Genomic DNA, 15,510 nt, shown 5'->3' on the forward strand with positions numbered 1-15,510 from the left:
CGTACACGTGCCTACAAGCCCCCAACGTCGGGCCCAGGCTCAGAATGTGAGAAGGGTGAACCGCTATAGGGCTAGCGCCGAACGGCACAGGGGAAAATGACGTTGCCGACGGCGTCGGTGCCAGCCAGTATGAAAACTTTGGAGCTGTTCGAGGGACCTGGCTAGAAGTGGAAAAGCCAGCGCACAGCACGCAGCAAGCAGCGTTGCATCCACAAACCCTGTCAAGTGTCCGCTGTACCTACTGATTTACCTTGGCACGTACCCGGTACGACTTCACCGGACCATTCACAGCCTTGAGACGGGTCATTCACCTGATAGAATACCGGGGTACTGGTACTCGCAAGCCACGCGACACGACCAGGAGAGTGGGAAGGCGCAACCCTGCAAAGTAACCAAATAACTAACCAGGCGCCCTCGTCCCTCGTCCCTCGTCGGTCGTCCCTCGTCCCTCGTCAAACCCGTCAAACTTTGAGTCCTGGATACACACAGCATCCCTTTCTCTTCCCAGTCTGCGTGTCTACTGTCCCTAGACTCGCGCGCGCGGATCTGATTCTGATCAAAAGGCCAAGTGCCGCTGCCGTGGGCTGACTACTGATCTGACGTATCTCCTTTCTTGCCTGGCCGCTACTTCTTGGTTGAGCCTGCGATTGTCCGAACCGAGTCGATTCTCCCACGTCCCACACCCCTTTCGAATTTTGCACCGACCTGTCGACTGCGTGCATAATATTGTCGTGGCACGCCGGTTAGTTCTGCTTCAACAGTCAATCGAAGCCACGCGCGTGTACGCTCACCTAACACTCGTATTTTCCTAGTTGCCCTCGCACGTCGTCCAAGATGGTCTACCTCCGACACAACCAGCTTCCGGCGCTGAAGGAGTACAAGTACTCGGCGGTCGATCGCTCGCTCACGTCCAAGTACATCCTCAAGCCGTTCTACAATAACTTCGTCATCAAGCTGTTTCCTATGAGCATGGCACCCAATTTGATCACGCTCACTGGTTTCCTGTTTGTGGTAATCAACGTCTTGACCCTCCTGTGGTATAATCCTACCCTCGACCAGGACTGTCCCGCTTGGGTCTATTTCAGCTGGGCTCTGGGTCTCTTCCTTTACCAGACTTTTGATGCCGTCGACGGTGCTCAAGCGTGAGTCTATACCCCACCGCTTCTGATGACATGCTCCTTGTGGCATCTCAGCGTCAAATTCGGAATGGAACCGGAGCCTGGCCTCCACGATGGAACGTTTGCAACTAATGCAACCTGTAGACGCCGGACGAAGCAATCCGGTCCCCTCGGAGAGCTCTTTGACCACGGTGTTGATGCTCTAAACACTAGTCTCGAGGTCCTCATTTTCGCTGCCTCTCAAAACATGGGCCAAGGATGGAAGACGGTTGCTACTCTGTTTGCTTGTAGGTCCGCGTGCGCACACTTCTCCTAATGATGTGCAGGGTTGGAAAGTCGTTTGCTAACGTCTCTCTGAGCTGCAGCGCTCCTTACTTTCTACGTTCAGACCTGGGATGAGTACCACACCAAGACTCTCACCCTTGGCATCGTCAACGGTCCGGTAGAAGGTGTCTTGATTTTGGTCGCCGTATATACCCTCACCGGTTTGCTTGGCGGAGCTCACATCTGGCAACAGAGCATGCTGAAAACTATTGGTATTCCCGAGACTCTGGGGATCCCCAAACTCGTTTACGAGCTCTCCTTCACCGAGTGGTACCTCGCCCAAGGCGCCGTCGTCCTAGTCCTCAACACTGTCGAGTCCTCGTTCAACGTCATCCGAGCCCGTCACAACCGTGGTGACCGCTCACGCGGAGCTCTTGTCGGCCTACTACCGTTTTTTGGCATGTGGGCTATGATCGTCACCTACCTGCACCTGCAGCCTCACATTTTGTACCACCACCTCGTTCCCTTTGTGCTTTTCGCCGGTATTGTCAATGCCTACAGCGTTGGACGGATGATCACGGCCCACCTCGTCAAGCTTCCTTTCCCTTACTGGAATGTTCTCAGCATTCCCCTAGCATGCGGCGTCATCGATGCTCTTGGACCCGTTTTCGTCAGACGATTCGGCGTTGGCTGGCCCAGCGCTCTTGGACACGATGAATACCAGGTTTCTTTTGTTTTCCTCATCCTTGGTATCGCCCTCGGTGTCTATGGCAGCTTTGTCGTTGATGTCATCGTGTCCATATGTGACTACCTCGATATTTGGTGCTTGACCATCAAGCACCCTTCTGACGAGTTCGTCCCGAAGATGAATGGCGAGAAGATACATTAGACAGCCGCTCTGTCGGGGTTGACTCTCCCAAAACCGGAAACGAAAAATGTGTGAGGGCTGCAGTAATGGCGCGGAACAGTTGCGAGTAAATATCTGGTTACACGATGAAGAGACGAACAGAGGAGAGATTTAGGGACACACTAGATGATGGATTAGGACGTGTGAGAACGAAAGCCATGGGTCACGCGCATAGAGATACAAGTGGCCAGCGAAAAGTGCGGGTTTCCGGTGCCAAGGAGCTGGATCGCACCATTGTCGGTGCCGTCTGTGCTGCTTTGTGAAACGGACACGGAAACCGCGGCGCTGCCGTGGACGCGGGAAAAGAAGAGGGAAGACGTCGTGTTGCAATTTAGGGAACAGACATGTTGTAAGAGTTATGAGGCACGTAGTCTTAAGCGTATCAGTTGCTTTTAGTTTTTACATGGCGTGGATCCTCTGCGCTGCATAATATCGGTCCGTCTTTCTGCTCGCATTCGGCTTCCGCATTGTATTATCAATACGAGACGGATGATGTCCTTGCTGGTCCGCACGAGTGAAGTGCGGGTGGTCACACGGGGCAGAGCTGTCGATGCAGGAGCACATTGTTTGGCTACCGTTGTCGCAATGTATTGACGGACGACGTGGGAGCAGCTCAGTGCAGGAGACGCGTATATCCCGGGGAGACGAACGAAGCGGTGCGGCGAAATAAAATAAGATAAAATAAAATAAAATAAAATAAAAAGAGCAGCCTGTATTGAAAGTGAACCTGGCAATACATGTCTGCGTGAAATATTAATAGATTGAAACTGAAGAACAAAATAATAAAACCAAAACCTCCTGCACTCCGTCCTCGACCCAACGCCTCCCGTGGCGTCGCCCCAAATTTCCACCAGGAAAAGATGGCCGTCCAGATCATGGCATCGGCTTCAGACACTTCGCTTGTTGGCCTGGTGGCCGTGGCCGTGGCCGTGGCCGTGGCCACGCATCGATGCTCTCTGGTGACGCACAAGCTCCCGCAAGTCCACGCCCCAACAGAGCTGCTGCCATGATGCCGATTACCCAGTAGTGCAAATCAGCAAACAATGGCCAGGGGCCATGCTTGGCGGACGACGTCGGACAATGATTACTGCCATTACCCAGCTTGCGCCAGCCGCGGTACCAAATGCAAAACCCATCAGGCGGTGGTGTAACTACAGCGCCGCATGCGCCGCCAAATACTGACGAGCAGCGAAAAGCACGTCTCATGTTTTAGCTCCCAAAACCCACAAGTGACAGCCAGTCCGACGCCTTTTGAATTCGAAATACCCCTTTCACCAAAACACCTTGTTTGAAGCCCTACTGCTCCGACATGACTTGCATGGACATGGCCCTACAACGTCAAACCTATATCAGAGCCAAGGCATTGTACGTGACCTTTTCAGCCCAAGCCGGTTGGGCGATTACAAAAGGTCATCGGTGCCACTCGCTACGCTTTGTTCCATGGCACTGACAATGGAGCGTTCCGAAAAGACAGGGCCTTGCCCGTCACACAGAGCACAGGATTTCAACCTTTCGCTGACATCACCAACGTCAACAAGGCCTCGTTTGTAGAGGTCGTGATTGATGATGAAGTCCCAAGTTGCGCCAGCAGCGAGCAGGCGCTCTCCATCGTCAGAGGTGACAATGCGATGTGAGGGGAACTTGTTCTGGTGGTGTTGAAGAACGTTGGAGTAAAAGTCGGTGGGGTTATACTTCATGGGGCCGGTTGTTGTTGGTTCAGGAGAGTGCGAAAGACGGTGTCCGTTGCTCACTGAGGAAGTGGCTCTCAGGATTTCGTTTTCCGTGGAAACCTTCTGCAAATCCCGCTTGAGTCTCTCGTTCTCCACCGACGCCTGCTGCTGCGCGGCCTCCATGTGGGCAAGTTTTGCTTCCAGATCCTTGACATGCTTCTCTTTCCGTTCACGGAACGCACGTTGGCTAAATATGGCCATGTTAAACGTACTTTTCTCCGGTAGGTGTAGGCGAATAAAAAGACATTGGGCACTCACGCTGCGCGATTCTGTGCTTTGCGTCGCGACTGAGCAGGCGTCAGGGAATCGTCCTCGTCACTACCCACCCGAGCATGGTTGCTGTCGTCGGCGCCATCGGACCTGGTTCCCAACAGTGCACCACTGAGATGAGCATTCGAGCTGGAAGCTTGATGGTGAAGCTGTGGGGTTGGTTGCTGGCCAGGATACGTCGCAGGATTCGGGGGAGTCGGCGGACCAGGAAAGCCTGAAGTTTGGTGTCGGGAAGGATTGTGGAATCCTTGATTGTATTCAAAGCCTCGAAACTGGTCAGGATTGGGAACACTGTCAAACACCTCCTGCAAATCGCGAATACCGGTTAGCGAAAAGATGACGGCATGGAGCAATACAAGTACGATGCCTGTGGAAGGGGTGGCAACTTTGGACAAGTGGGAGGAAGCGGATTGGCGGCGTGGTCCCAGTAACTCGGTCCAGAGGGGAGGGACAGCACGAAGAAAAGAGAGCGAAAAACGGGCACGCTATGGCGGGGAGCAGACAGCAGAAATCAATGGAGCGAAGGGTACTGACCGGAGGAGAAGCGGTGTTGTAGTCGTCGGAGCCCGTGGAGTGGGAGTTGGACGGCGTCAGTGGGGGAACACTCATGAAGGACTGGTGGTAGGGCTGACCAGCCGTGAAGGGGAATGGCTGCGACGAGAAGTCCATGGCGGTGCGCGGGTCTGCGACTCTGCGACTGTTGGCTCTTGTGGCTCTGGCAATACGACCCTGTTCTTGCAGAACTGAGGCGGCGGCGAGGGAGATGCAGGAGAGGCGAGCTTGGCGAGCTTGCGACGTAGACGACGTGGACGATGTGGACGATGCGCGACGGTGATGATGGGAGGTTGCGATTGTTGGGAGGAGGCAAGCTACAACGAGAGACGAGACGGAGAGAGCACGGGCAAGCAACCAGAAAGTCAAGCACAGCCTTGGGCGTGATGGGCGATGGTGGGCTGAAGTAGTCGACTGGTGCCCATTTGATGCGTGTCAACGGTGAATTGGTGGCGTTCACAAGCACGTATGGGATGGGGGAGCTGATGCGCAAGATTCAGGCAAGAGCGCCCGGGAGCTTCAAGTGGAAGGCGCGACGGGCGACGGGCGACGGGCGACGGCGGGTCGACCGTTGGGTGCACCGGGGTGGCGCGAGTTGATGCTCACGACGCCGGGACGAAAAGCCAAGGCTTCAGAGGCGTATGCAAGTCTCCAGCGCAGGCCTACAGCAAGAAAACCTGTACCAGACTCTAGTCAGCCCGTACGCTTGGGCGGTTGGCCTGGTACAAGAGGCTGAAGTGCTGATGTCGTCCTGTAGCTTCTTCGAAAGTACTCAAGTAGTTGGCGGGCCAGCAAAGAAGGCAACCGACGACGGTGTTGGTTGATTCGCCAACTCTATAACAGGTCGACTGCAACGTGTACGACCTACAAGGCACCTACTTAATAAGCATCCATGTACTTGGGGGTGTTTTGTGACGTCAGAGCAGATACACACAACCTTGGTATCTACCTAGGCTAGGTTAAGTAGGTAAGTAGGTAATTAGTAATGTACGAATGTACCCGGATAGGTCGATTAATTGATGCTTTGACACGAATTTGAAACACACGACTTTGCTGTGCTGTGTGTGCTTGGATACCGAGGTACTCCAGGAAGAGAAACCTAGGTGCCCAGGTACCCAGTACCTAAGCTGCGCCGTTCCTGGGTTCCACATTGGAGGTGCGCAAGTGGCGTCGCCGGGAATTTTAAGCGTCAATGTGGACCGCCGACTGCCCGCCAAATACACAAGTGGCCCCGGGTGTGCGTTGCTACCTTGGCGGAAGGACCGACCAGTGGGCGCACCTGCCAACAGCAGTCACGACTCACGCACGACTCACCATCGGCATCTTGAAGCAGGAATGACATTGTCCTTTGCATAACCAGCCATTGCAGAAACCCTGCGCCATAACTGCGCGTGTCATTTCCACAGGCAACCACCACTCCCTTGGTCGCATTCTTGTTTCACAGTTTCACAGCTCTGTACTCGTTAGACGCCATGTTGGATGGATATTGGGAGCCCAGGCCCAGCCACCAACCATGACGGGAACATGGCAACCAGGCGAGACTCTCCAATCCCCTCAAGCATGCGCCTCGTCCACGCCAACAAACAAAGGAACTGAGCAACTAGGCTATTAGGCTTTTGCATACACATTCTCGGCCTCAATATCGCTGGATCCGCTCCCACAATCCTCCCGGCAAGCGGCCCCGTTGCCGAAACCTCTGGCCTGCATGGCCGAACCGAGACCGAGTTTCGTATTAGATAACTACTACTTGTTCGCTCCACCCAAGGCAGCGTGGCCATGTTGAATGACATATCTGGCCCCTCTGATGCTGTCGGCTCTCGCTGTCCATTGTTGTGGTGGGAATGGTGATTATACGGGAAACAATCAAGCTGCGGCACCTGGATTCCGGGGCGATTGGGAAACAAAGGGAACTTAACACACAGCACATTGTGTACATGTGCAGCCAAGCAGTCCTCGCCCAAGCCGAATGAGTAATAAGATTTAAACGCACAGGCTTGGAAAAGAGGGTGGTGAGGGCCCTGCCGCCAAGTTTCTAAATCAAAACCATCACTTCAGATGACTGACAGCATCAATAGTCGCTCAAATCTTGTACGACGTTGAGTATGACAGTCCGTCCCGTGTTTCACTCCACAACCCAGGAGTAGGGCTCCTTGTGACCTCCAGGACGGGACAATACTGGCCTCGATGTAGTTATTATCGGGTCTAAAACATTGTCCTAATTGACAGTCAACATGAATGGACGCTCTCAGATATACATGCTCGGCGTCAAGTACTGTTGGCCAGACGCGCGCATGGCTGCTGCAAGGATCGCATCTTCGGCAGGCTTCGAATTCGGTGTACCCAAACATGATGGCCACAAACCAGACTTTGTCATGCTACTTTTGGGGCTGCGATTTGTGCTCGGTTGATTGGTTCTTGGATGGCTTATGCCTTCCGTCTGACATGCGGCATGTCAACCTCACAACGCCACCCAACTAACACATTGGCGGCTGACGCGACCTCTGGGCGCCTTGGAGACACAACGTGGTTGGTCTACCCATGTTGTCCCCAGTCCAGAGTTTAGGAGTAGTGAGATCGTGCAATCCTATCGATCGTGCGTTGGCCGCTAGTCAGTCTGGGACATGGCTCTCAGCTCAAGACACGGTCAGCCGTTAACCATTACAGTGTTAAACCCTGTCCTGTCGATCGCTCGCTTCTATAACAGGCCGAGAAGGTACACAACGGCGCCGTGTAAAGCCTTATTCAGAAGTGGAATCAACCCCGAAGCTTGTGCCACCGCACAATCTTGACATCATGCTCGGTATGTTGGCTGGTCGTCAACGTCGGACATGGTTAATTCCGCCGCCATGACGGAATCATCTGCCTCGAGCTGGCCATCTGTTATTGCCGCTCACCCGATCAAAGGCGCCAAACGCGAAGTGACTGGCGGACATGACAGCTAGTACTGTATGCCACACAACCCTCTCCGCCTTTGACCTCACCACCCACGTGGCCTCCGGCTTCCTACCTTTGACGACGGGATCTGTCGACCACTATTTGGGGCTCAACCAAGCCAACTGATGCCCTGGGCCAGCACCTATCTGCCGCTTGAAACATTGATCGCGGGTCAGGCCGTCAAAGGACCAATCTGTTGCACCTCGAGGGACTTTTGTCGATATCCCAGTACAAATGCAGCCTCGAGCGGCTACACCTTTGGAGAGATTTGATCTCATTTCTTGGGCTCGTATCGTTCAAACTTATTCCCCTTCCAAAAAAGGATATTCAGCGCCCTGTATCTGCCACAGAGCCGTGTGCATAGCCGTTGCGCACTCCATACTGCGACACGCTCTTCTACCTGTACCAGTCATACGTCGACTCGACCCCCGTTGCGCGGCTCGTGGCACCAGTTTCCTGAGAGTATGAGGCGAATCGTTGCGGCGCTCCTCAGGACCCTTGGCGCGGAGAAGAGCCTGCCTACCCATGAGTAAAAGCAAGGCCGATCCGGTTGCGCCGTTTGCGCGGGACTTGCGGCCACGACGTGGATGGCTTGGTTGTCGCTCGCTCCTGCGCGGCTCGTCAACGGCCATGCGTTCCCGCCTTCTGGGTGCTCCCCTCCCACCCCGCCCCTCCAGTCGATAGGCTCGTCCTCCCAGGTCGTCGCCCCTGGGCGTCGTTTTGCGCGGCCAAGTGAGTCCTGACTCCTCAGCACTGCTGTCATGCGGCATCGACTCGGATGCCGGATGGAACGGGATGCCGCTGGCCTCTTCGGCGGGCTCCACATTTCCGCCGTGACCACTGACAACAGGTACTTGAGTAGGTACCCGGGGAGGTAGGTGCAAGTACTTAAGGTAGTACTTGAGTACTCGGTACGTAGCTACTAGGTAAATACTCACTTCAATGTCAGAGGATTCTTTGATGTGAAAAATCATTATGCTTGTTCCTTCCAAGCAACGCACTGGACTGACAATACATCATCACCCCTGCAACCAAGTGCTCACGTACCTGCTCTACGTAGTACGGAGGAGCTGCCAGCCAAGGCAGACGGGAGCCACGTCTACATAGCTTCCTCTGCGCGTCACAGAAACTTTCGAGGATTGCTGTACAAGTCGGCAATGCAAGGCGTGCTTGATGGCAATGAGAGGCAATCACACCACGGTGACAATGCGAGTCCACGGCAAAGACAACCCCATGCCTCAGAGGGAGGACACTGTCGGAAACGCAACATGAGAGCCCAATGAATTATGACTCTATCTGCCCACGAGGCGTCACCTTACACGTCTGCCAACTCCCCGAGGCAGCAAGCAAAAAACAAAAAGGCACGCCCCGACATACTAGTTCAGTATCTGCTTATTGAGCCTTCTGAAACCAGGGCAGCAAATCAAACCACCTTGGCGAAACAATGCTGCAAGTAAAAAAAAAGAAAAAACAAAAACAGAGGCTCGTCGTCATGGAATGATCAAAAGACAAACGGGTGGGGTATATCATAGTGAATAGCACCGGGACGAGTACTTTTTCGGAGCACGTGATGGCTTCTAACCAAAATGCAAGGCGTCCGTTTTTTCGCATGTAAACAGGTTTATATGATGATCGCCGCGCGCAGCACAGCCGAGAATTGGTCGGTGCGGGTGGAAGGCAGTGGCTGCAACGGGCACTCCTCGGTTTTGTTGGAGGAAGCTGGAGTATGGCTCGAGGCGAGAGAGTTCGTTGCCGTCGAGGTTGAAGACCTTGACGGCGTGTTGGGAAGTGCCGCTACATCCCCCGTGTTAGCAGGCAGTCTGGCCATATGGGGCCGACACGGTCAATTCTTGCAGACTTACACGGCAAAAACAGGCAGATGTTCGTGTGTGCTGGCCGTCCGCAAGGTGTCTCTGGTCGTCTGGAACGAGTGCAATGGCCTGTCCATCCGGATGTCCCACACCTTGACTTTGCCGTTGCGGCTGGCACTGACGAGTTCGCGCTGACCGCCTCGCTGCATGTGTACGCTCTTGATCCACTGTCTGTCTGACTCGTCCTTCCATTTCCGCACCATGGAGTCTTGAGGCCGCTGTCTCGTGTCAAACACCCGGACTGCGCCGTCCCCGAAACCGGCAACGAAAATGTTTCCCGTCATTTGATCCGACGTCAGTGAAGTCACGCATGATCCCGATCGCGCAGGTATGTCCATGATGCACGTCTCGTGTGCCGCGTACCACACGCGAATGACCCGTACGTCTCCCGCGACGAGGACCCGGCCCGTTACCTGCTGCCAGTCAAACACCATGCCCGAGTTCACGTTGCTGGGGACCATGTGTGTCAATGCCCGCCATGAGGTTGCCAGCGCAATCTCTCTGTCCGAGTCATAGTTGCGGTATACGCGAATCACGCCGTCTGAAGAACCAGTCAACAAGAAGGCTTGGTCGTCCTCGTTGATGAACTTCATGTCACTAATCTTGGATCCCTGCGGGTTGCCGTTGGAGAATCGGCTCAGACGGCCTTGCTTCTTCCAGTCCCACACGTAGACAGTGTTGCCATCATCTGAAACGGCCAAGTGGTCCTCGTACTGGTGAAATGTCATCTTGGACGGCTGAGCGCCATTGTTTACGATTCCCAGCTGATTGTTCCACTTGTGCGTGCCCGCCATTTGTTTCAGCGGCTGTGTTTCTCTCAACATGGTCTCGTTACGGGCTCGTCTCCAAAGACGCTCGTTGTACTCGGTGCTGCCAGGTTCGTCTGCCTCGCTGGGTTTCATCTGTGGCTCGCGGAAGTATTCAATGGACCATTCGAGGAATCTACTCTTCAGGGGCATGCTGGGAGTACGAGAAAGGTCCCTCTCTTCGAATGCTCCCGTCGTTGGCTCCCGCGCCACGTTGTATGTCGCCGAGCTCGAGTCGCTCTGTTCCGCAGGGGCCGCCATTTGATCTGGTGCGAGCTTGGATGGTGAGCGAGGAGGTACCGGGCTTGCCGGCGTGCTCGGCCGTGATCTCTCCTCGCTCCCTTTGAACGACTGGAAGAGTAGGCTCGCAGTCCTGCGCAAAAGGCCCTGCGAGGGGCCGGGTTGCGTTGCCTGCCCGCCCACCATGATGGATTTCTGAGCAGCGTGAGCCGCACTTCTCGAAATGGCCGTTTGCCTTGCTCGTGTCTGAATCTCTCGCATCAAGAGCTGTGCCGCCTCTCCTACCGTCGAGTTGATCAGAGCATTGTGAATGTAGTCAACGATGATGGTCGCCTCTCGTTGAACCTCTGGGTGCGGGTCCACGCTAAGGATGAGTGCATGTTTCCAGCACGCCATGTACACGGTATTGTGGGAGAGACCATGGGCCATCGGTTTGATTGTCCCGTTCTTGTTGCGATTCTCTGGTCTGGCATAGTGCAGTCCCATCTTGTGGTCCTGGCCGTCGTCCTGGGGCGGAAAGATCAAGTACTCCTTCTCTTCTTGAAGCTGCTCATAAGCTGCGACCAGGAACTTGCTCTCGAATCGAGTCATGAAGTGGGACAGGAAGTCTATGAACTCCTTGCGAACCATGGGACTGCCGTCTGTGCCCATTTCCAGAATGGTCCAGGCAATGGACTCTTCAACACGTGCCACTTCGTCCGTCAAATCGGGAATCCCCAAAAAGGTGGTCATGGCATGTATCATGGCCGCGCGAACCTCACAGCAGGGGTCCCTCATAAGGTATGCCAGCTTAACATAGGCGTTCTCCCTGATCCCTCTCCATTTGGCCTCGGGGAGATCCTGCCATAGCTGGCTAATGCAGAGGCATGCCCACTGTCGGAGGAGGGGGTTATTTTCATTTTGCAGATGAGCCAGGCAGTAGGACATGATATCCGCCTGGTTGCAAACCATCTGGCCATTTTTGTAATCTTTGCAGAGCATCGCAAGAATGAAGGCGCACATGGCCTTGTGCTCGTCGCTGTCCACCACAGGCAGCCCTTCAGACGGCTTCAAGATCTGGGCAAAGTAGCTGTATCCGCTGTCCTTAATAAGGTCCTGTTGGCAAGATATATCCACAGCAATCAATCTCGCCCAAATGAAAACCATGACGGGTTTGAGCTCCGCTGCAGCTGACTGCAATAGCTTCAGAACGTAGGGGAAAATTCCTATGCTTAGGGCCAGCTGCACCGACCAAGGGCCAAGGTCCAAGAATCTACCAAGCAAAATGAGAGCTCGTACTCTGTGTTGCTGGCTGAGCAAGACCTGCAGAACTACCGGAAGTTGATCAGGAGGTTTCTGTGCCATGGCGTCGCCTCTTGTCAAATACACGTCAAAGGCTGTTAATTGTTCTGTAAAAAAAGTGGAATTCTGGTACTCGTACTCGACGCTCTCGCTCTCCTTCCTTTCGAGCATGGGCAACTGCGCCAGCGCCATGTCAACAGCCAAGTCCCACGTTTCCCACAGGTGGTGTTGATGGGTATCAGGCAGGGCTGGGTACGACTGTGGATGACAGCCGTACACGGTCATGACCCTCTGAGCCAGGAGGAAGTTCCTGAACAACGCAGCAACCATCAGGTCTTGACGGAAGAACTTGCGGAACAAGTCTCGAGGCAGCGTCGTCCATGCAATGCTGTCCGTGATTGCCGTGAAGATCCAGTTGAGTTCGCCGAGGGGTGTCCGTCTCTCTTGAAGACGCCCGGGGAGTTGCTTGGCGCGCTCTGGAGTAAGATTGGTCTTGAGGGGATTCTGAAGTACAAAAAACCAGAGCGCCATCTCGATGGGGGTTGTCAAGCACGCTGTGAATAAATCTGCTGGCAACTGTGGGTTGGTCGGGAGGTGCTCCTTGACTGCGCAAGCAGCAAGGTGAATGTAGGGCCGGAAGCTGGTTTTTTCATAATGGGGATCCCTGTCGGCTGCTTCCTCCTCCTCCTCCTCATGTTTCTCGACAAAGCGGTGATAATTGTTCAAGATGTTTCCGGCCTCGGAGCAATCCCAAACGAAGATGGTCGGAGCCTGCAGCCATTGCTGCAAGTCGTACAGAGAAACGGGGATATACTGTGTGTATGTCTTGTTAAACACCCAAATCTCACCAGATGCGGTGGGTTTAGGTACGCCATGGCCGTTGTAGTGCAGCAACACTCGTTCATCCTTGGCATTTCGTCTCAAGGATACGCAAAACTTCTTTGTTTCCTCAACTGACGGATCCAGGTACTGTTTATATCGAGCACGGATTGCCAACGTCTCGTACTGGGCCTGCAAGGCCTTGCCTATGTTCTCTAGCGCCTTCTGTATAGGGGGAACTGTGGGATCGGTCCAGGCTTCGAGTTTTGCTCCGGGGGTCGTCTTGAGCTGATCCGGGGGCTCGACGCCGATATTCAAGCACACCGCAAGGGCAGCGGAGACGGTCTTAAGCCTGTCTCGTTGCCGCCAGTCTTGCAACTCATACTCTAGGCGCTTCGGCTTGCCCGTGGTCTCATGGCGTTTATCGGTAAAATACATGTACCAGTTCTGGGATGACATGATTAGCGAGGGAGCAAATGGTCTCTTCGCTGACTCGGGCTTGCTTGCAAAACAGGTACTCAGCTTTGTCATGTATGCACGACTGTTGCCGATGATTGATTTGCACAACGTATGGATTCACAGCAAATGCCATGAACGGCACATTCCCATTTGCGCAACTCATCAAGGGCCAGCAGAGAGAGGTTGAGAACAGCACCCCCAAGCATGGGATGGACAGAAACATACACTTGCTAATTGTGAGATGATGTGCTCAGACTGATAATGATCCTCGAAGCCATGTCGAGCGCCCCATTGACCAACCTCCTCTTCGGTATCGGACTCTTCGACAGGGCGTGGTGCAAGTTCGCTTTTGGACCGTAGTAAAGGCGGCTTCGCACGAGGTTTCCGCGTCTGGTCTTCATTGTCATCTCTAGACTCGACAAATGCGGCGCCATTCTTCCTATCGGGTACACTGGAGGGGCGTCCGTTGTCTCCGGTGCCATTGGAGAGGTCGTCGCGATCGGGGCTGCTGTCACCTTGACCGCGGAATCTGGAGGTGGACATGTCTGCGTTGCCATTACCAAGGCCATTAGCGGCTGGGACCGACGGGAATGACCCGTTAAAGTCGGATCGCAGCGTCATGGTCGCCCAGTTTCCATGAGGCGGGCGAGGATGCTCGTCTTGTCGCGCGGACGACGACGACGCTCAGAGACGCGGGTTGCCCAAGCGTCAGGTGAAGATGGAGATGTGGAGGAGCTTGGTTGCTCGGCGGAGATGCTGAGGATGGCAACGTGGAACGGAGCTAGCGGGCGCATGTGGCGAAGGGCAGGCGGCTTGGGGCGGCGCGCTCGCGTGAGGGACGGGACGCTGGGGGCAGGCAGGCAGGCAGCTCCAGAGGCTCCAGAGTCCAGACGTCTGCTCTAACTATTGGCGCAGAGGGAGTGGGCCCGGGCGCCGAGTGCTCAAGAAATCAGCACAGCACAGGGCAGCAGCTATCCATTGACCGCCGTCCACCAGGCAGGCAGGAGGGAGGTGACTTGTGTGGGAGTTGCGGGAGATGCGGCCGGGCTGTTCGCTGCCAATTCCATTCCACCAGGGCTCGTCACCAATCCTCATCGAGACCGAGTGGCTGGCGCAGAGCCTGCATCAATCAACTTGATAGACCGTCCGGGTCAAAGTCAGCCGTCATGTCGTGTATGTCATGTCATGTCATGTATGGGCCGCATTGCGGTGAGCCCTGGCCTTGCTTGGCCTGCGTTCCCGTCTTTGCGCCTTCGAGAAGCATCGAGTTTTCCTACGCACTGATAAACAACAGGCTTGTCTAGCGACACAAAATCCCTGCTTGCCCCGTGGCCGAGCCCGATCTTCAACTCCATCGGCTCTTGAGCATCCTCGGAATGCCCAATGCTCACACGGCGACTTATAGAACCAGTCATGACTGCACTTGAGGTGGTCGCGTCCGCGCACCTCGATCAACTCTCTTGTCGGCCCCGACGTGTTTGTCAACTGCATCTAACTGTGCACAGCAAGTTGAAGCTGCCGTCGAGTTACTTCCTCACCGAGTACGATTGGCGCTTTGACGTTGACTGCCTCTAGTGTTTGGCGATTGGTGCGTCCGACACGCTCGTCATGACACATGACGGTCCAACGGCTCCAAGTCGGAATCGCCGTACGCCCAAGGAGCTGTCGACACAAGCGAATCACACACCAACGAAAACGGGCATTACTCCTACCAGATGATTGCCTTTGTCCCGCCTGGTTCGGTTTACAATCGACGCTGTCCACGATGAGCATGGTTTTGGCTTAGCGACATGTGTACAGTGTATCAATGACGCACACGCCTGTTCGAGACCAGCTCATGGCTTTCCCCAGTTTCTCCAGATGCCTAGTACTAACGGAGTTTAGAGTACTGCAGCCAACAACCACCAAACCTGAGCATTTCAAGTAATACCTTGCCTGAGAAGTCAGTACAGACAAGAGGGCTGGGCTAAGCTTTTGTTCTCGGCATGTCGGAGTCCTGCCACGTGCCCGGCTAAAACGTCGATTTTGGCAGGCTAATTGTCGTCATCTTCACCTTCCATCCTCTTTCATGCCAGCAAATCCAGGCTTCAATTGCTCGGCGGAGGTTTGGACCTGATGATTCCACAAAATTTCTGCATGCGTTCATATTCTCGCCGAGCTTGGCAGACCGTTTCGTCCTTGGTCGTGCGCCGGCACCGGCCTAAAACCGATAACCCGTGAGACGTCATGCCATCATGCTTTGAAACGGATTGGGAGTAC

At 54.6% G+C, this 15,510-nt stretch overlaps 3 protein-coding genes across 3 annotated transcripts; 1 reads left to right on the top strand and 2 right to left on the bottom strand.

The window, feature by feature from the left end:
* Positions 1-834: 834 nt before the first annotated feature.
* On the top strand, positions 835-2,271 carry MAM_03269 (ethanolaminephosphotransferase; the record flags this gene model as incomplete). The annotated part of the gene is made up of 3 exons (XM_040822068.1): positions 835-1,142; positions 1,263-1,405; positions 1,484-2,271. The coding sequence occupies 3 exons, from the start codon at positions 835-837 to the stop codon at positions 2,269-2,271; spliced, it is 1,239 nt and encodes a 412-aa protein (XP_040679873.1).
* Positions 2,272-3,689: 1,418 nt separating this feature from the next.
* Positions 3,690-4,958, bottom strand: MAM_03270 (bZIP transcription factor (Fcr3); the record flags this gene model as incomplete). The annotated part of the gene is made up of 3 exons (XM_040822069.1): positions 3,690-4,206; positions 4,278-4,774; positions 4,824-4,958. The coding sequence occupies 3 exons, from the start codon at positions 4,956-4,958 to the stop codon at positions 3,690-3,692; spliced, it is 1,149 nt and encodes a 382-aa protein (XP_040679874.1).
* Positions 4,959-9,352: 4,394 nt separating this feature from the next.
* Positions 9,353-13,872, bottom strand: MAM_03271 (Regulatory associated protein of TOR; the record flags this gene model as incomplete). The annotated part of the gene is made up of 3 exons (XM_040822070.1): positions 9,353-9,569; positions 9,638-13,239; positions 13,477-13,872. 3 exons carry the CDS (start codon positions 13,870-13,872, stop codon positions 9,353-9,355), a joined length of 4,215 nt encoding a protein of 1,404 aa, XP_040679875.1.
* Positions 13,873-15,510: the final 1,638 nt, after the last annotated feature.

The sequence above is a fragment of the Metarhizium album genome (genome assembly GCF_000804445.1).
Source record: "Metarhizium album ARSEF 1941 chromosome Unknown scaffold_6, whole genome shotgun sequence".
NCBI lineage: Eukaryota > Fungi > Ascomycota > Sordariomycetes > Hypocreales > Clavicipitaceae > Metarhizium > Metarhizium album.